The 21,062-nt window shown below is 41.1% G+C and overlaps 1 protein-coding gene across 1 annotated transcript in view; it reads left to right on the forward strand.

The window, feature by feature from the left end:
* POLA1 (DNA polymerase alpha 1, catalytic subunit) overlaps nt 1-21,062 on the forward strand; it is a 307,592-nt gene that overhangs the window by 184,765 nt on the left and 101,765 nt on the right. The window contains exon 35 of the mRNA XM_021080571.1: nt 15,541-15,657. Coding sequence (XP_020936230.1) covers nt 15,541-15,657 — 117 coding nt within the window. The remainder of the gene's footprint in view (nt 1-15,540; nt 15,658-21,062) is intronic.

The raw sequence follows: 21,062 nt of genomic DNA on the forward strand, positions 1-21,062 counted from the left end.
CAACGCAGGATCCGAGCCGCGTCTGCAACCTACACCACAGCTCACGGCAACGCCGGATCGTTAACCCACTGAGCAAGGGCAGGGACCGAACCCGCAACCTCATGGTTCCTAGTCGGATTCGTTAACCACTGCGCCACGACGGGAACTCCGGAATGTGTATTTTCTAACCTCAGTTATGGATAAATCATGAAGACTTATAGCGAACCTCATGTTTATTTTTTAAAATTGTCACAGAATTAGAGGAGTCTTGTGCTAGAACAGGCCTTTCAACCATCTAGCCTGATAACGTATAGACTTCTTTATGAAGGAAGAGACTGAAACTGCCATAGTTGAGATCTCTCCAAGTTCATTTCTTTTTCCTTAGAGCAGAGACAGGAGAAGTGATTAGATAAGAAGACTTGTGTTAGGGAAGGGAGCTTTTAAGAGGACTAATTCCCCAAATAGAAAAGGAACCATTTTAGTATTTAGTCAACATCTACTATGTTTAAATTAAATTCAGCTCCAAAGTTGATTTTAGGCTTTCTGAGTCAAAAGGTCTATAGTAATGTTAATATAATTTTTTTCCAGTTGCAGAGATCCTTTGATGGCTTTTAGTTTGAGGGTTCACAGACTAGGTTCTTGGAACGTCTGATACTAGAGATATCTCAATGAAAAAAAAAGTTGATAAATACCAAGTTTTGAAAGTATTACTTATTGTAATTAGACAAGGGAAAGAAATAGTAAATAAAATTGGAAGGGGAAGAGGTAAATTATCATTGTTTACAGATCCATGCAAACCTAGAAAACTCAATGAAATCAACCAAAAAACTAAGACGAAAAGAAGATGACCTGCCATTTATTAAAATTTTTAGGAGTTTAGAGTAATTAAAATCTTTTGGTGCTCTCCTGATTTTAATGGAGCTAATATAGAAAGTCCAAAAATAGACGTAAAAGTTTGCATTTAGTCTTACATAAAGGGTGGTGTGTATCAGTAGGGAACAGTCATCTGGGGGGAATAATACAGTTGAATTTCTTCCTTGCTGCCTACTTTGAAACAAATTGAAGATGGGTCAAAAACTTCAACTTAGAAAATGAAACGAGGAGTTCCCATTGTGGCACAGTGGAAATGAATTCAAATAGTATCCATGAGGACATGGGTTCGATCCCTGGCCTCACTCATTGGGTCAGGGATCCAGCGTTGCCATGAGCCGTGGTGTAGGTCGCAGACACGGCTCGGATCCCAAGTTGCTGTGGCTGTGGTGCAGGCCAGCTGCTGTAGCTCTGATTTGACCCCTAGTCTGGGAACCTCCATAAGCCGAGGGTGTGGCCCTAAAACAGCAAAAAAAAAGGGGGGGGGGACTATAAAAGTAATAGGTTTTTGTTTTTGTTTTGCTGCACCTGTGGCATGTGGAAATTCCTGGGCCGGAGATCAAACCCACACCACAGCAATCACCCAAGCTGCTGCAATGACAACCCTGGATACTTAACCCACTGTGCCACAAGATTATTTTAATAATCTTGGAGTTGGGAAGGAAAAATAATTGATAAACTTGACTACAAATTAACAAATAAAAATTTCTTCAGGGCAAAAGTTAAGCACGCATACTCACGTGCACACCATGAAGTCAAAAGAGGAGCAATGAATAAGGGAAAATATTTGCTGCCCCAAATAAAGGATGAATTTCCTTCGCATAGAAAACACTTGCAAATCAAGGAGAATAACACCAATAACCTAGTAGAAAAATGAGTTGGTAAAGGACAGGAACAAGCAGCTCATAGAAGAAGAAACGCAAATGGCTCTCGCTTAGGTTCAGAGGTTCAAATGAATATCATTTCCCACCTATCAGAATGATAGAGACCAAAAGTTCGAGAATAGTAGCATAGGAAAGGGTGTGGGGAAGGCAGTTGGTCAGTGTAGAAACTGGCACGCCCCCTTTGGACCACAATTTGGTGACATCTTTCAAAATTTTAAAAGAAGATACCTTTTTGACTCAGCAAATAACCTTTTAACTCAATTTGGTTATCTCTCCTTGCAGATGTACAGGACTTGCGAATGTTGTCCAAGGTGCTGAACAGCATTATTGGTAACAGAGACTGAAAACAACCTGATTGTTAATCAGAAAAGGACTCATTGCGCTATTACACTCATACAGTACGACTCTGTGCCGCCATTACTGGTGTATATGTGCTTATAGGGGATGATTTCGTCTACTTTTAAGCAGAAAACAAGATTTAAAATAGTGTATATAGTATGTTTCTTATATTTTTTAAAATAAGAGAAGATAGTTATTTGTAGTATAATAATAAATTGTGCTTAACCCATTATTTTCCAAATTTTTTTCAGTCTCTAATGAGTACTTAAAAGGTCAATTAGATACCTTATATTGCCTTTTTTGGACTAAGTCTTTGAAACTTGTGCTGTATTTTACAGTTCAGTCTGGACTAGCCACCTTTCAGGTGCTCAGGAACCTACTTAGGGCTACAGGCTCAAGCACTAGGCAGAGTAGGTAGGTACAGAGAGCAAAGAGCACCGGGCTAGTTCAGAGACCCAAGTGGCCTTGCAGCTTATTGCTGTGACAGCGTGCAATGAGTTTACTTTTTCCTGGGACTTATTTTCTTTGGATAGAATGTGAAGGATTAAACTAGAGCTCTAAAGTTCCTTCCAACTTTTAAATTTAGGGTTCAACTACATTATTTCATATTACTTGTCAAAGATAGAATTGCGCTTGCTTTCTGAGACACGATTTTTACCAGCATGCCGAAAACTCTGTGTTCCTAAGTGAAGCACACTTGATGTTGTAGGGACTGTACTGCTACGCTAGAGTAAAGGGGATATTGGTTTAAGGGAAGACTACTGCTAAGCTACATACCTGTTGTAGATTGGGGAGGACTTGGTCAGTTCTTGTAATAGAATTACATATGGTATGAGGCTTTGCTAATTCTAATGGCACACAGAGAACCTGGAAAGAGTAAAAGAGAGAATCACATCAGTAGTACCTAAAGGAAGAGTAAATGTTGAAGGAGAAAGAATGGAGAGGGAGGATTTTTTTTTTAAATACAGTTCTGTTTATAAAGTTCGTTCTTTAGAAGATAATAACCAGTAGTTTCCTTAGAACAAGAGAGAATGAGAATAACACGGACAGTGACTCTCAGCCATAGCCACACATTGGAATCACTTGGGGAGCTTTTTAAAATCCTGTTGCCCATTCAGTACTGCAGACGGGTGCTTCTCAGAGCCTAGTCCCCCGGTCAGCAGCGACTGTTGCATCACCTGGGAACTTGTTAGAGATGTGCATCCTCAGGCCCTGCCCTGAGACCTGCTGGCTCAAAAAACTCTCATTGGTGCCCAGCAATCTGTGTCATAACGTTCCCTAGGCGCCCAGCATTGAGAATTCTAGATCAAGAAAGAATCAGGGTGGAGGTAGCAGTGGGTTTCATTTTCAGGGCCAGTCTTCATCCTGCATCACCTGTGGACATGGAGCTGGAGGTGGCTTGCAGTCCACCTGCTAGATGTTTGCCATTCCTGCTTTGGAGATTTGGGTAATTTACTGGCATTATAGAGAGAGCCGAATGTTGCAGTTGACAAATAGAAGTCAGGAAGTGTCCTATCCAGTTGGGGGAAAAGAGAGAGCAGGATTTAAAAAAAAAAAAAAAAAAAAAAGGAAAGAGAAAGGGAAAAACACTGCAACTACAGAAGCCCCAAAAGGTTGGGGCAGGAGGGAACTAGTATACTAAGTAAATGTTAGAAGTGAGGAAACTCTCGATTACAAAATATTTCATTTATATGTAAGGGTTTTGTTTTTTTTGTTTTTTTCTTTTAAAGAAGTTCAAGTGTCATGATGATTTTAGGCCCACTTTTTGAACTATCATCAAGTCTATTTGATCAAAAAGTACTAAAGGCTTCTTGAACCCTTTATCATTTGGCATTAAAAGATACATTTCCTCTCCACATTTGGGCTTTCGATAGGAATGCACTTAATATGGGTATGGTAAATTCACAATGAACTAAGCCAGAAAATAAAATATATTTTCCAAGTATAAAGAGGTTGTCAGTGACTGAGAAGGAGTTAATGTGTCACATTCTTTTGATTTCTACTCCTCCGGAGAAATCACAGTATCTGTAATTTCGGAGGCATATTCTGAAGAATGTTGTATTGTGATCTCTCTAAGCCAAATCTTAGGTATCTGTCTGGGAGTTTTCAGCCCTGACAAAATAAGAATGGACCCATTATAGCATCAGGTTCATTTGATTTTTCAGAAGTTCGGGGGACTGTATATGCAGATCGTTTGAGAGAGTGCTTTTGCTCTGCCTTGTTAAAAGCAGATGGAGGAAAGCAGGCTGGGCTGCGTTAAGAGTGAGTTTGGTGCTTCTTATTTTTCGAGAGCTCGGCGGTATAACTTCTGCAACCCCCTTTCTGTGTATTTTTCTTTTCTCATCCCCAAGCATTACATTTAACATGGGAAAGTCGATTTTGATAATTTCCAAAAAACTAGGCATTATAGCAGGATTTGCGCCTCTTAGAAAAAACTGCTCCTTGTCGAACCTGCCTTTCACACCTAAGTAAAGCAGTTCTGATGTAACTTTTCTAATCATCACATTTATTACAGAAAAGAGGATAATAATCATTTTTGAGACTATGTCTATGAAAAATATGGTCTTGATTTTTGTATTAATTTCTGAGTACTGAGTTTATATTTTTAGATTGTTTTGTGAATTGGGCTGAGTATAAAGTGGTTTTCAGCACAGGGGTGGTATGGTTGAAACATCTTCCCTAGATAGCAAACACATGCATTTCACCAGCTTTTTGGACAGAGCTACAGTTAATAATTTCTTTACAGGAAAAAAATGTATGGGTTTTTTGTTGCTGTTGTTATCATTTTCTCATCTTCCATTCTGGCATTTAAATTCTGAAACTTCATCTCGCTGTGTAGACTTACCTTGTCTTGCCAAGAGGAAAGAAGTGGCTTTTCTGCAAAGCTAAATAGTTTTTACTTTATTGTCTGCTACGAAACAGCTGCTGATACCAGAAAAATGCCGTCTCATCATTGGGCCTGGGGTGTCCAAAAGAGGCAGGAAAAAAAAAAATGACTGTAGCTCTCTGTCTGCCCTGGCACTCTCCTCCTTTCTCTCCGTTTTCATTGCCGTGAAGAGCAGGAGAACAATATTCTGCAATTAAGGATTCCATTAAGTTGAAGAAAAGAGCAAATGGGGGATGTTTGTTCTCCAAGCTGAAAAAATTTGTCTGGGGTGGGGGAGATACTGGTAGTGGTATAGACAGAGGTGGGTGGAGAGACGAAGTCAGGGCTGTTTGTTGAATATACTGTTAAGGACTGTTACCATCCTAATTAATCAAGTTAGAAATTACAGCTGTAGTCGGTTTCCCCCCAATTCTTGTTATCAATTTTCTTCTCTTTTGAGACAAAGCAAATATAAATTTTGTGTTCATTTGTCATTCGTTCTTTGACTTCAGCATCTCTGAAAATAACAATGTAGCACAAAAGCCCAGTATTTACCTAGTTGTAATGTGGGTTGCCATGGTGTTTTGCAAATTATTGCAATTATGTTCACCATGCGAGTCGCCCTTGGTAACTGGCGAAAAAACTGATAATCCTGTTTTGAACAAAAGGTCAAATTGCTGAATAGAAAGTCTTGATTAACTAAAAGATGTACAAAGTGGAATTATTTCCTACCATTCAGAAATAGTTCTTGATCGGGTTTGGGGGAGGGGGTGAGTAAGTACATCTGATTACTGAAGTACAAAGCATTGAAAGGATGTTGTCTTGAGCCTTTCATGTAGTCTTAATGGTGGCTTTTTTGTCAAATTTACCCATTTGCGGCATTGAAAGAGGCAGCTGCATTTAAGCTGGAGAGACGGTGCTTTTTCAAGAGTTCAGTGCATGGAAAGTTCTCAGCAGTATCTGCAGTTTACTAGTAGCCCCTGGTCTATTAAAACTGATGTGCCGCATTTGAGCCCATTGCTCTCAGTACTTGTGAACCCCTCTGGCTGATGATCTAATAAAGTGCTCTTACTGGACAATCTCTGATCAGCTACTTAAAAAGGAGCTTGGGGGAGGGGGCGGAAGGGAGAAGCCTCATAGGCGGGCAGACGTGGCATAGGCCAGAAGGGAGCCGTGAGGGCTAAAGCGAGAGGTCTGTCTTGATGGTAATCGGTGCTGAGGTATTTGCCATGGGGTTGTGGGTTTTGTGCCCCAAATCCGTCTAAGCTGTGATCACAATTTTTTCTTTTCGGGAGGGAAATCTTAATTTTATTCCAAATCGAGTAAGAAAAGATGAGAAATGTTGTTTGGAAGTTTGAAAGTCCACTTTTGTGGATTTGCTTCTTAGATGATGGGCAGTCATAAAATCATGACTCTACGTTGTTGTAAAAGCAGAAGTTTCCCAGGTTACAGCCAAAGGTCAGATGGATTTCCTCTCTTCTGAATCTGGCAGAGCATCTGGAGGAGAATTTAGGAGGGAGGGAGTCTCTTCTTTTTTTTTAAATGGCCACCTGAAAAATCAATTCTCAAAACTTTTGAGAGTGTGTGAAAGTAGCATGAAAGCAAAGCAGACCTTAACAAGTTTGTGGGTTTACATTCTACATCACCTAGCAACCCCCTGGCTCAGCCAGATCTCTTGTCTACCCTTAGTTCTGTTTACAGACTATTCAAACGGCCCTTCGAAACCATGAAAGATATTCAGTTTCATTAGTACCATTCTCAAGGAGAAAATAATTAAAGTTAAATGAACAAACATTGCCTGGTGATGGTTTGAAGTCCGTTCTGATTTTAAGATGCCCTTTGAGGCAATTGCATAGATAGTTCAGTTTTAACATTTGTTGTTCAGTACCCAAAGGTATATCACATTAAACCATACCGATAAATACTAGCCTGCAAACAAACAGAAAATAAAAATTACGTTAGCTAGACTTGAGCAAAGAAAAGAAACTCTGCTAGTAGTAAGTTTCTAGGCATGCCCTCCTGATTAAATTTTTTTGTTTGATTCCTACCCTGGACATCTGAACTGATCCATGTGTACACTGAATAAAGACAGGGGAGGGGGGTGTGGAGAACAAAGCACTTCTCTTTAAAACGGATTTATTACATCCCTTCGGAGACGCAATATCGTCAAGTATTCAAATCATATTCCATATAAGGTTGTGTGCATTTTAGTGAGTGGCTTAATTTCATAGATGATTCTAATACCGATAATATGTGCCCTGCCACTTTCTACTTGGAAACTGCTTATGTGCTTAAATTGACCTATTTTCATAATTTCTAATAGTAAAAGAATTGTTTTAAAGAAAATATTTTTGGGGAATTCCCATCGTGGCTCAGTGGAAACGAATCTGACTAGCATCCATGAGGACACAGATTTGATCCATGGCCTCATTCAGTGGGTTAAAGATCTGGCATTGCCGTGAACTGTGGTGTAGGTCGCATGTGAGACTCAGATCTTGTGTTGCTGTGGCTGTGGTGTAGGCCAGCAGCTGCAGCTCTGATTCGACCCCTAGCCTGGGAACCTCTGCATGCCTCGGGTGCGGCCCCCCCAAAATATGTATTTTATTTTTCATGAGCCTTTTCCCCCATAAGCCCATTCTCTGAAAGTTAATCTTGGAAACAACAAAACACATGATAAAGCGCAAAATGTTTTTCCTGTGTTTTAGAGGTTCATTCGTATTGAACCCTCTTGGCAAAACTGTCTGTTCGCTCATTAATAACAGTGTCCTGATTATAAAAACAGTATGTACCCTTGTTGTAGAAAATTTAGATAATAACCAGTCATGGCTTTTTAGAGTATTTCCTTCCAGTCTTTTTTTCTGTGTACATATTTATGAAACCAAGACTTAACATTTGAAGCTTACTGGTTAGTGTGTGTCCACACCAAAGGTGATGTTTTTGCAAGAGTGAGGACTTAAGAGGCAGGAGCAGTTTTGGATAACGAACAATTTTTCTTAGAGGCTTCGTCACTAAAAAAAAAAAAATTTTTTTTTTTTTTTTTTTTTTGTCTTTTTAGGCCGCACCTGCAGCATATGAAAGTTCCCAGGCTAGGGGCCGAATCAGAGCTGTAGCTGCCAGCCTACACCACCGCCACAGCAACACCAGATCCTAACCCACTGAGCAAGGCCAGGGATCAAACCCACGTCCTCAAGGATACTAGCTGGGTCCGTTACCGCTCAGCCATGATGGGGACTCCCATCACTAAAATATTAATGTAAGCATCAGCGTAGCCATTTTTCCTTCTTCTTTCCTTGCCTTAACTGACACATCCATTTATAACCATTCATGTTAGAAAGTTGGACATTTATCATGGTTGGAATATTACATCCCCAAGTCACTGGTAGCTTCACATAGGGAAAAAAGAGTCTTTTGTGAAAAGATTTGTAATACAACAGAGATTAATAGAATGCGGGGAGGAAAATGCTTTCAGTTTCTCGTGTAAAGTGAAAGCAGGGCGGCTTGGAAGTCTTGTATTCTTACTATTTGTATTTTGTTAGATCTCTAACATCCACAGTACATGACTGGGTTGCATGAGCTCTTTGTGCTTTGTTGACAGTTGACAGACAAAGCAAAATTATTCCTGAAGCAAGGTAGCATGTACTTAGTTGTGACCTATTATAGCCTAAGAATGTAGCTAGCTTTTGAGTTGGATGAATAGGGAGCGTATTTTATAGAATAGGCTTGAATATACTAAGAGAGATTTTAGCTGCCCATACAGAAAGATACATGTCCTCCATTGAACTTTTTTCCCCAAAACGTAATTTTCCATATAAAGTGATTTTAAGTATATTTTCCCCGGTTGCTTGCACAGAGACAATTTTAACTGTTCTAGTATTGTCCTACAGTGGTAAAATAAAATTGCTGGTAATTGTTGGCTTTCTCTGCTCACAGTATAGCAGGAGAAGATGGCCCGCATGGGGCTCTTTAATGTACCTCAGGTACGTAAATCTTCTGATGCTCAACCTCTTGATTGCAAATTAAAATAGCAAGGCTATGGTATTGGATTTGATGTGAGGCAAAGCAGAGCAACTTGCTAATTTATCATGTAATATACAATTGCTCAGGGTGGAATTTGTCCACTTGTAGTGCTATTCAGTGTGTTTAAATGAGGAGCACTGTTTGCATCTAACCTATCATAACAGTTTGGGAGTGCTCCATTATCCTTTCAGCAAACTGATGGCAGAGCCTGGTGCTTGCACAAATGATAAGATCAATAAGTTTCAAATAACTTGGATGAAATGACATGTGACTGTTCTTCACTTAAAGACATGTCTTACTTTAAAAATCAATTTTAATAATATTTAAAATTCTTACATTGACCAACAAGGCACTTTCCACTTCTGTTTTGTTTGATAATTTTGTTAAAAAATATTTTTGTATTAACTTTGGTGAACGGTTAGGTTATGTATGTATTTTTCCTGATTTGCTCTTTCTTCTCCTACCATGGCTCCTCTCTGAGAGTTAATAATCGCTCTTTGACCTGCCAGCAGACTGCAGCGTAGAAGATTTAACGTTAAAAGCAAAACTATGTTCCTGTTAAAACTTCCCCTGGAGATCTTAGGAAAATTTTCGCCCAGTTTTGGGTGCAAATGTGGGTCAGAAAGCAATTTGTTTTTTGATATTTCTGGAAATCCCAAATCACAACATGTCATTCTTCAAAAGCAGCTGTGGGCCCACACTGTGCACTGTCTATAAGAAGACCCATTTTTACACTAGGGATAATTCTGTGACAGAAAAATGTGACTGCAAGGGAACCCTAGAACATTTATAAATGGTTTTGGGCGAAAAGAGCGTCTGGTATTCTCAAAGGGCATATAGTTTGGAAAGAGGAGCTGTTAGCGGCCATTATTGAAAAATAGTAATGATATGATGAACTCTGGAAGAGCACGCGTACTGGCAGGCGTCGCCCTGTGACCCTGTCACCGCACTCCTGGAGAGCCATTACAGTTTAAACTAAATCATACGTCACTGTAGTACTATATTGTGTTGTCTCTTGAAAATCTCCGTGAATCCGAAAATAAAGCACTTCCCCTCACTGTCTGTTCTGCCATCTATAACTTGAGATCCAGTATAGTTTTACTGGGAAAAACATGGAAATTTCCCTTGTGTTGACTGCATAGTTGTACTCTTCTGCAGTCAAATTGGGAAACAACTCCGCCTGATCTTACTGGTTATCGCTCTTTGTCATTCTCCATTTGGGGATAACACTAGGTGGAAACTGACCAGGCTCCTCTTTCCTGATTGGAATAGTGCATCTTTTTTTTTTTTTTTTTTTTTAGGCCCGCTTCTGTGGCATACGGAGGTTCCCAGGCCAGGGGTCGAGTTGGAGCTGTAGCCACTGGCCTGCACCACAGCCACAGCTACGCCAGATCTGAGCCGCGTCTGCGACCTACACCACACCTCACGGCAATGCCGGATCCTTAACCCACTGAGCAAGGCCAGGAGATCGAACCTGCCTCCTCACGGATGCTAGTCTGATTCGTTTTCACTGAGCCACGACGGGAACTCCCTGAAGAGTGCATCTTTAATGGTCCCTTGTCAGCTGGAGCCCAGCACTGATGTTCCCCAGCACTAGCAGCATGTGGAGGATAAGAACAAAATTTGACACTGCCTGAACGTTTGTGTGCGCTTTCTTATTTGATCATCTGGACAACTCTGATAGGGTAAACAGTATTACCTCCTGTTTGATAGACGAGGAAACCGAGGCTCGGAGGGAAGTTCAATGATTTTAAACAAAATTACCTGTTAGTACATAGGAAGGACCGTACGCCAGTGCCCTTTTTCATAACCTCAATGCCATATTCTTCACTGAGTGTGAACTTTTGTGCTGGAGACTGTGGGCGCGTGAGGGGGGTACTGCCAAATGCAAAATGGATGGTTCCCCGAGGGCCTGCCCATCCAGTTTAAGTAAAAGAAGAGGGTTCAGGGATCGTGCAAAGCAGAGTGTGCTCAGCATTAGCTGGGCCAGAGGGAGAAGCCCCTGAGGGGTGGGAAATTTCACCGGAGAGGAATGAAAGTGATGCTCAAGGAGGAGGCAGCAGGCACGAAGCAGCGAGGACACTGAGAAAACCAACACTGTCGTGGGGAGAGTTTGCATAAGAGAATGCTGAGAAAGGAGGAATGGGAGCCAAGCGTGCGGTTCTTAATCCTTGATGGAAGGTGTCCGATTGGGGGATGGGAGCCCAGAGGCCCTGGGGAGGTACACTTGGCAGGTCTGTGCGTTGGGTGTGGGAGAGAGTCGGGGAAAGGAGGCAGGGCGGGGGCTCTTGTAGTAGGTCAGCTTTGAGGTCTGGGCTTGGCTGGGGTTGATGGTAACAGGACTAGAAAGCAGCTGGACAGACCTGGTGACTGACTAGAAATGGGAGACAGACTCACCATATATTGGACTCAAGACTATGAAAACTACTGTGAATTTTATTTCCCCTGTGGATTTTAGACCCTTACTATTTTTCATAAACCTGCGCCTGTGCATTCTTATTTTATTGCTTCTATTCTTTCCATTTATTTCTTCAAAAGATGTTTTTGAATGCCTCCCCTGCACCACATTTCTGGGTCTGGGTGATTTCTGTGTGTGCGTCCTTCTAAAAATACAAATGTACACAAATGAATAGCAATTTGTGTTTAAGGTGCAACTACCAGGAACGCCTCAGTTACAAGCGGAAATCGATCCCTTTTTAGCATGTGCAGACAGAAACCATTTTAGTTGAGGCCTCAGAAATATAATTTAGCAATCAGAACCAATCAGCATTTGACACAATTTCATACACAATGATTTCAAGGAATTAGTGATGCTGAGACTAAAGTAACAGATGACAGAGCTTTGCATGTTTTGGTCAAAGTTTGTTTTGCCACTGGACAGGCTGGCTTCACCTCTTTTGAACCTTCTACTTATAAACATGGTTAAGGTCGCCATCTGAAAACATAATGACCTTATTCCTCTTGGTTACGACAATTGGGCATTTACATGTGGCGTTGCATAATAAGGTGATATATTTGGATGGCAGATGTCCTTAGAGTGGTTCTGGTTGGTTTTTTGTTTGTTTGTTTGTTTGTTTTGGTTTGTTTTTTACTTAAACCCCAAACCTTTTTATAGGTTGGACTGCCAAAGAACTACGTTTTATTAAAATTTTCCCCTTCCATTGGCTCAGCGATGTACCTTTGGGCTGTATGTTATTTCCTAACATGAGAAATGAAAATAAGTTTAATTTTGTCCTTGTGAGTGATAATTAAAAGGGAATTTATACAGTGTTAGTATTTGCATTTGTTTGGTTTTTACCACTCATGGTAAAATTCATGAGGCAAAATTCACTGTAGGATCTTGTAATGGAAAGATTTGCCTCTTCGTGGAACATTTTGAAAGACCAGGAATATTGATTTTTCACAGCACCCATGTTCCTTGAAAAGTACGTTTAGCACAGTCAGTCAGTATTTGCTGGGGGAACAAAGGGTTAACTAAATGTACTTGACAGAACTGAATGGAAACAAAGCATATATTGATTATGGTTAGGGCCTGTTTCCCCCATAGAAGAGTTTTGTTTAAAATACACCATGACCAAAAGCTTAATTATCAAAATAAAACAAGAGGCATAAAGAGTTACAGGCTTCTCATATTTTTTTTTCAGCCCCAGTTCCCTTCACACAGTTATCAGCATGTTTAATTTCCATGCATAATAGCACTAGTTATTGTTGTCATTTGTAAAGGGAGATTAACAGATAGTAAGTACAAACAAACCCAAATAAGTACTGAATAGAGAGGTGACAAAGAAGAAAAGACCTCTTTAATGTTAATTATAACTGGTAGGAAGTCTAGACAAATTATATTATCTGTTTTCTATATGATTTGAAAGGACATTTAGTTACTAATTCTGTCAGAGATAGAGTTGGGTGTTTGCTTTAGAAACAGGTGAGGTGACAATTTAGCATCTCCCTGGTTGGCAGCTCACCTAGTGAGTCATGAAGTTGTGATAAATTGACAGAATCAAGTTTCAAAAACATCTGAAAAGAATTGTAGCTCTTTGAACATTGTGTTTTAAAAGTAATTTTAACTTCGAGATTGTATTCGGGTACTTAATACTTTATTGTCTCAAAACATGATAATTGACCTATCTGCTTGCCTCTTTAAAATTTTTGTTTAGAATTGAATTACCGCATCTAGTTGTGAATGTTAACTGATAGATATTCCCAAGTGTGTAAACCCTCAGGTAGCAAATACAGTGTAATAGACCCAAATGAATGATAATGGAGTGGTTCAGTCCAGCAATTTTCATACTTGGTTTCCTTTATTAATGTGCCTAAATGGATACTTCCAGAAACAACTAGTCTCACCTTTAGTTTTATAGGCTACATTTAAAATGCAACACCAGGTGCTGTGGTCAGACCCACTACCCCTCCATCTCCCCCCATGCCCACAACAGGCCAAACCAAAGGATCTTGGGGGGTTTTTTTATTATTATTACTGAGGGGCTATCAATTGTGAGCTGCATGCTTGACTTAATAGCTTTTTTGAGGAACCATAAATACACCATTAAATGTACATGTCAATTGTAAATGCATCTGCGTTTCATAAATATTAAAATGTGAGTAAAAATGTGTCTTCGAGAAAATGTGGTAATAGGCTCTAGGAATTGGAATACATGGTTGCCTGTGACTCAGAACCACTGATTCTTCTTGTCTGGGGCTTTTGCTGTGGTAGTAGTTGTGTGTCTGAGATGGGTGGAACCCACAGGGCTCCAGCCCTTCCCTATGTTAGTTAGCATTTCTTGCTGGTACCTTACAACTTGGTTCGTACAGCCAAACCGTAGTGAATTGCTTTTAGTCTGTGTGTGTGTGGACCTTGCTTTCCTGTTTAGATTGTAATTTCCTGAAGCTGTGTGCCTGCAGGCTCTTTGACTATTGCCCACAATGTTTAGTATATTAAATATTAATTTAATATTTATATAAATATGTTAAAGATTTCATAAGGGCTCCTTAAGGCCTTCTACCTGAAAACTTGACATTAAATATTAAAATAGTTCAACCCGTTGACCGAAGGCGAGAATGAAGTATACTGTGGATGTCTTGATCAGATAAGTTTTATAGTCTTTAAAGGCAGCATATTTTCTTTCAGTCATAAAGTTTTACAGTTTTTACACACCCTGGGTGTGAAAGCCACAAATGGAGGTGGAAGAGTGGATTCTGGGCACTTGCCCTTGAGTTTGGTTGTCGCTACTTGCCAGAAGAGGCACGAGGTCACAGTGAGTGGGGACATCCCGCAGCTTTGGTTTCCCGCCACATGGCAGCATCACTGAGTGGCAGGTGAACGTCCCTGGCGTAATTAGAGCAACATCTGTGTGTATTCTGCTCTTCTCCAGGGAGAAAGACCGACAGGTTCTTCAGTTTAGAAACACGGGTATGTGGTTAAACATGTCATTGGCCCATTTCTTCATCATGTCACAATCATATCACACATCGCTCTCTCTAGCCTTCTTTCTTGGGCTCATGTTCTCTCTTCCTAAGTTGTCTCTCCTGTCTTCTCCACCTACCAAACCTCTGCTTACTCTTCAAGATCAGTTCAACAGGTCCGCCTTGCCAGACACTCCAAACACCCAAAGGCAGTCAGGTCCCTCTTGCGGCTCCCCAGGTGGGAACCCCAGCGCTTCACCCTCGTTTGCCTGAGGCTCCTCATGCCTAATACATGTGGCACTAAAGCCCACAGGCCCTGGTGCCTTGGTATGAGCACCTGAGCTTTGCTCAACCCCACATGGAGAGTCCTGGATTCCGTCTTTAACAGACATGTCTTATGGAGAATGTAGCGCAGATTTAAGACGGCAACCGTATTGTTAGCACGTCTCTGCCAGAAAACTCAAACGAGCAAGTGAGCGAGGGAGAGTAACTGAAGGGGGAAAGTGAGAAGAGGGTTCTAAAGGCCAGAGAGGTGGGCGATGGCTATTCGAAACCGCTGCAGAAGAGTAGTCAGTTGATTGTCTTGAAAACATTGCAGCCAGTTCTGTGCCTCCAGAGAACATGTGTAAAATAATCTGGGGTCATTTAAAATGAACTAACTACTTCTACTGGTCAGTGTTTCTTTTATGCCAAAGCTAGTTCTAGGCCCTCTAAGTGTATCTCATCATAACAACAAACCTATAAAGTAAGTGTGTGCCCATTGAAAAAAACTGATCACAGCACTTAAAGCAACTAGTCAGTAGTCACTCGGCTTTTGGGAAAGTCATTCATTTCTGCGTGGTAGTGGTCTTTGCTAGTGAACTAAAACCCATCGGTTTACGTGCTGCATGTGATCATAAAAGTTTTTATTGGGAGGTTTTGATGTAGTCGGGGTTGGAGGGAGGGATTTCTTTTCAGAAAAGGGAATAACATCTTGTGATCTTTTTTTTTTTAAACTTCATGAGTTACCTTTTTAAGTTTGGGTCATGGATCGAATTAACATGTCGGGAAAGAAGGGTAGGGGGCAATTTCAGAATGTCTAAGGAAGATTGGAATGAAGTGAGCCTGTCTTGATCACAAAAGGCTTTCTCTGTGTACCGTTGGTGGTGGTGATAGGACTGAAGTGCCCTCTTTTCTCTCCAGGGCTGGCTGATTTGTGAGGAGCCCACATGTCGAAATCGAACTCGGCACCTTCCCCTTCAGTTTTCCCGAAATGGACCTCTTTGCCAAGTCTGCATGAAAGCTACACTCCGGCCAGAGGTAACAGTCTCATAAGAACTCGGTGGGGGGCGGGGGGTGAGGGCTGTTTGGTATTTGCCCTGTGGTGATGCCCTACTGCTACGCATATGTCTTTAAGAAAATATCCAGGCTTCAAAAAGACGTATGTTTTATTTTTGACATCATGAACAGCACGTGTTTATATCTAAAAGGGAAACTGACTGGTTGCCATATGGGTTTCTCAGGTATCTCTGGTGGCCACTTCTTAGTTACAGAGAAGAGATGCCACCCCTTTTTGTAGAAACTGCTGTTATCTTCAGACTAGATCAGAACTCCCTTTGCAAGCAAGGGCCAGGAAACCTCCCACAACTGAACCTTAAAGGCGTATTTGGTTTGCCTAGGACTCCATTTTAGTTCTCAAGCGTTTTCCCCACCACAGCACGTGCACCTGAGGGATAAGGCAGACTTATCCGCAGTTGTTGGTGACTCCCATCTGGGGAGCACAGTCTGGAAACTCCTTCCTGGTGATTAAGATGCCTTCTCCCTGTCGCCCCCTTGGAGCGTCATGGACCCAAGCAGCATTTCCCCAGCTGAGGAGAGGGGTGTTTGAAGATCTTCCAGGCCAAGAGGGTTTTGTGATTAAGGGCATCTAGCAAACTCCAGGCTAACCATGGTTAAGCGGGACTTGCTCTCGGTTGTCTGAGAACGTGTAAAATGATAATGCGCCCTCTCTCTCACTGATCCGGGACTGAGATGTGCCTCAGTTTCCAAATTCATCTGGTCTGAGGATTTGTAAGGATCTGGGTGACAAGAGAGTGAGAATAGGGAACCTGTTGTTTATTTTACTTATTTTTTAACTCACAGGCCAGTTTTATAACCAAGTCTTGACTGCAGATCTTTTCACTGAAAAGGTTTGATACACAGGCAGGTTTTCAGAAAATACTTTGACATCCTGGTGGCTTTTTATTTTAATTTTAAGATAATATGTCATTTCACAGAATTTAGCAAGAAGGTAAGAACCACAAATGGCTACCACCATTGCTGTGCATTCATTTGTTCTTTTGCATATCTGTAGGATTTTTATGCGGTTTCGATCATAATGAAGATAACGCTTTTGTATCTGTCTGTTATTGAGCATATGTCTGCATTGCTACTTATTTTTCAGTACTAAAACTTTTAAACACAAATTTAACCACTCCTCTCATTGGACATTTTAGGCTCCTTTCACTGTCCCTTTGCTAGAAAATTGTGATGAATAGTTTCCTGCTTAAATTACGTTTTGGTATCTGAAGTATTGCTTACCAACAGTACATATCCAAGTGTAAATACAAGTGGTCATGGTTCGTGTTGCCACACTGCTTTCTTAGCGGGTTATCCCAACATAGGTACCAGTTTTACCACTGCCTTTGCAGCATTTGGGCATTTTTATTCATTCATTTTTAACTCATTTGATAAGTATAAAATGTTCCTTGCCTTATTTAGTGTATCTTTGGTAATTAGTGAAGTAGCATGTAGATTTAAATAAAAATACAGAACACGTAAGTAAAAATTAGCTGTTATAGCAGATTCTCTCTACGTCAGCCTCATCCCAAGACTTGCATCAGCAGGTGCAGAAAAAGATCAGGAGCATATATATTTAGTGTGACTCATCAATCGAGTTGTAGACTCCAGGAGAATCTCCTTGCTTCAGGAACCCATGCTGCCTTTGAGACTTACTAAATATCTAGCTCATCAAGTCAAGTTCACTGAAAATCGAATTACTTCTTAGAAAGTCAGCCAGTCTTAGGATTCCATTCTTGGTGAGAGAAAGTAAAAGGAAGTAGATCTGTAACCTTCCAGTAAACGCTGATGGTGTTACTGGTAGTGATTTAATACATCAGATCATCTTTTAACATTTATGATCCTTTTTTTTAGAATGAATGAACCAACCCAGGCAATTTGAACTACTTTCCCCCCCTTCATTTTCTTGTCCTGAGAATAGTAGCATGTTAGGCAGGCATTTACAAGGTTATCGACTCCTCTTCCCAGGGAGAAGCTTTCCTGACTTAGCTCCTTGGGCCATGTTCCGACTCAGAATATGACCCTGGGGAGTAATTGGAGGTTCAGAGCATCCTGGCCCATTGCCCTTCCTCACAGAGACCTTGACGGTGGAACTGAGCCCGCTCTTCTGCAGTCCTTTTTCAGTTGCTAGTGATGAGAAGAGAATTTCTTAGTTCTATTCATGAGGTTCCTGGACTTTCCTAGTAAGAGGGAAAGGCTGCATCTTTCTAGAATGACTTCCGGGGAAGCTCCAGAATCAGTGGTGTGATGGACAGAATCTCTGTAATTACCGTAGAGTTTTCCAAAGGGTCTATTTTGCAGCATTATGCCTGATCTGGTTCTTAAGTTCTGGGTTGCTGTGTCAGACATTACTTTAATAGTAATTTATTGAACACCTTCTATATCCTAGATACTTTGCTAGGGACTAGGGACATAGCAAGAAGCAGGACATTTCCTTATTTATAAAGCTAGTTTAACATTACCCAGATTATATAAAATTAATATCTGTGGGCAAAAACAGGCATTTGTAAATAGCCGTTGGGACAGAAGCACTAGACTTGCCTAGCGCTTGACTAGTGGGGACTTCACCTACGTTGTCAGGTTTGATGGTTCTAAAACCCTGGGAACAAAATCATCCCAGCTTTCTTTCTCCTAACTCTGGCAACAGGAGCCAGCAAAAGAGCCAGCTCTCATACCCCAAGTCACTTCTGGAAAGGACTCAAGCCAACTGCAACCACGCACTAAATGAGAGTAGATTTATTGTGTGAGGATGAGGCTGGCACAGTAAGAGACAGGTGCTTTACCATCAACCTTGACAACATATGTGAAGGTTCCTGGCAATTTAATAGTATACAAATCGCTGTTATTAGAAATATACTCTCGGGGCATTCTCTGCTGCACAAGAAGTGCAGATAAATGCAGGAATGAAAACTCTAGTGTACGTAAAAGTTCCCAAGTAAATAGAACCCTTTTTCACACTGATGATAGAGACAAAACTTACCCATGTTAGAAAATAAATAATTTAGTATATCTTATTTTAAGGGTTTTGACTTTTTTTTTTTTTTTTTTTTTCCTTTTCCTTTTTAGGGCCGCACCCGCGGCATAGGAGATTCCCAAGCTAGGGGTGGAATCGGAGCTACTGCCGCCGGCCACAGCCACAGCCACGCCAGATCCTTAACCCACTGAGCGAGGCCGGGAATCGAACCTGCATCCTCATGGATCCTGGTCGGGTTCGTTAACTGCTGAGCCATGACAGGAACTCCCTGGTTTTGACTAATTAAGGGCCAAGTCTGTGTGGCTCTGAGCTGAACCCATGGGGGATTCTGTATTTATGTAATTCACCAAAAATACAATATTAGTTCCTTTGGTTTGGTTTGGTTTTCTTTGTAGAACTTAGATGTTAAACTTTTTCTCACTAAAATTTCCATTCTTGGTGTGGAAATGAGAAAACCTCTATGTAACCCCCCCTCCCCCCCCCCCCAGCACACCCCAGGCAGTGGTAGAAATAGTTTGTGAAACAATAGGGCCCTGGGGCAGGAGCCCCATGGTGGCGCCCTTTATTCAGTTGTTCAACTAAATTTCTTGAAGGCTTCTTAAGAGGAAAGCACTAAAATGATTTCCAGTCCTGAAATTCCCTGGTGGCTCAGCAAGTTAAGGATCTGGCATCGTCACTGCTGAGACGTGGGTTCAGTCCCTGGCCTAGGAACTTCTGCATGCCGCCAGTGCAGCCAAAAAGTGAAAATAGAATGACTTCCACTTCTATTGTGGGGACCCCCCCTTAGGGTTTCTCACATTATCCTCTGTTGTAAAATGGTGAATATCTTTTATCATGGAATATGTGTATCATACAGGCGTGTAGGACTCTGGCCTTTGAGGGGGAGGGGAAATACTCATCATCATTGTGTGTTACACTTTCAAAATGGCTGTGGCCGATGGATTGTTGATTTAATACGTAGGTTAGAGACAGTATGAACGTTGCCACGTCTAGGTGAGACGGTGTCTGTTTCTGCATAAGATGAAAGCATGAAAATAGTTGTGGTCTCTTAAGGCAGTAAATCTTAAGTTGTATAGGAAGAGAACCTTGGGACCAGGATGGAAAATCTGAAACATCTGTCCCTAGTCATTGGTTACCCTCCAGTGGATTTTCATCATGAGGGATCTTGTGGAGTTCTCTGCTGTGATTTCCTGTGCTTGTTTTTTGATGCAGAGTTTGCTAAATTCTACATACAGATTCGCTTACCATGAAGCAGATGCTAGCCTTCTTTTTCAATATACTTTTTTTCATCTTTCTAAAAAATTCTCATTCAGGTGAAATTCACATAACAAAATTAACCATTTTAAAGTCAGTAATGCAGTGGCACTTAGTATATTCACAACGTGGTATGACCACCATCCCTATCTAGTTCCAAAACAGTTTCATCACCCCAAAAGAAAACCCTATACCACTTCAGTAGTCACTCCCATTCCTCCTCTTCTTCCAGCACCTGGAAACCACTAATCGGCTTCCTATCTCTGGATTTACCTAGACTAGATATTTCATTTAAAGAGAATCATACAGCATGTGACATTTTGTGTCTGGCTTCTTTCACCTAACATAACGTTTCTGAGCTCTATCCATGTTGTAACGTGTTGGGACTTCATCCCTTTTTATGGCCAAGTAATAGTTCAGTGAAGAGATACGCTGCAATGTATTTATCCAATTATCCACTCATGGACATTTGGGTTGCTTCTTTCAATATACTTTTAAAGTTTATTTTCATTAGCTAAATAGGTCTTACGTTTGGCCTAAATCTGCACCCTTTGGCTCCCTCATTGGTTCTAGTTCAGCTCGATGGCACTACACCAAGCTAGGCTGATCCCTTCCTCTGGTTCTGCCTGTTTTTGAAAACCTTTTAGATAGTTGAAGGTAGTTGTCTTCCCAAGCTCTCCCCTGCTAGGCCAAGTATCCCCAGATCTTCGACCATTTCTCTAGTGCTTTCCTTTCAGTATGATGATCTTAGCCCACACTTGGTGTCCTGATAAAATGAGGAGCCCTAAACTGCATGCAGCACTTGGAAAGCTCTCATTTGCGCTTGTGTGGAGCAGAATACACCTGCCACTGCCAACTTTTCTAGGTAGTAAATGTCTCTGAAGTCTTTTTAGGGTTGCATTAACTTTCTTGGTATCCATATTCACAGCATTGATGCGTTTTTTGAGTGTTCCGTGTACTCAAACACATAATAATTTCTTTGCCCATACAATTCCTAAGCCATGCCCTACCAGGTTTTTTGAAATCCAAGTGGTTTATTTTTATCTAAGGTAAGACTCCATTAGCAGTGTATTAGTTTCCTAGGGCTGCTGTAATGAAGTACCTCAAACTGTGTGGCTTAAAACAACAGAAATTTACTGTTTCACGGTTCTGGAGGTAG

Source organism: Sus scrofa, chromosome X, assembly GCF_000003025.6.
Source record: "Sus scrofa isolate TJ Tabasco breed Duroc chromosome X, Sscrofa11.1, whole genome shotgun sequence".
Taxonomy (NCBI): Eukaryota; Metazoa; Chordata; class Mammalia; order Artiodactyla; family Suidae; genus Sus; species Sus scrofa.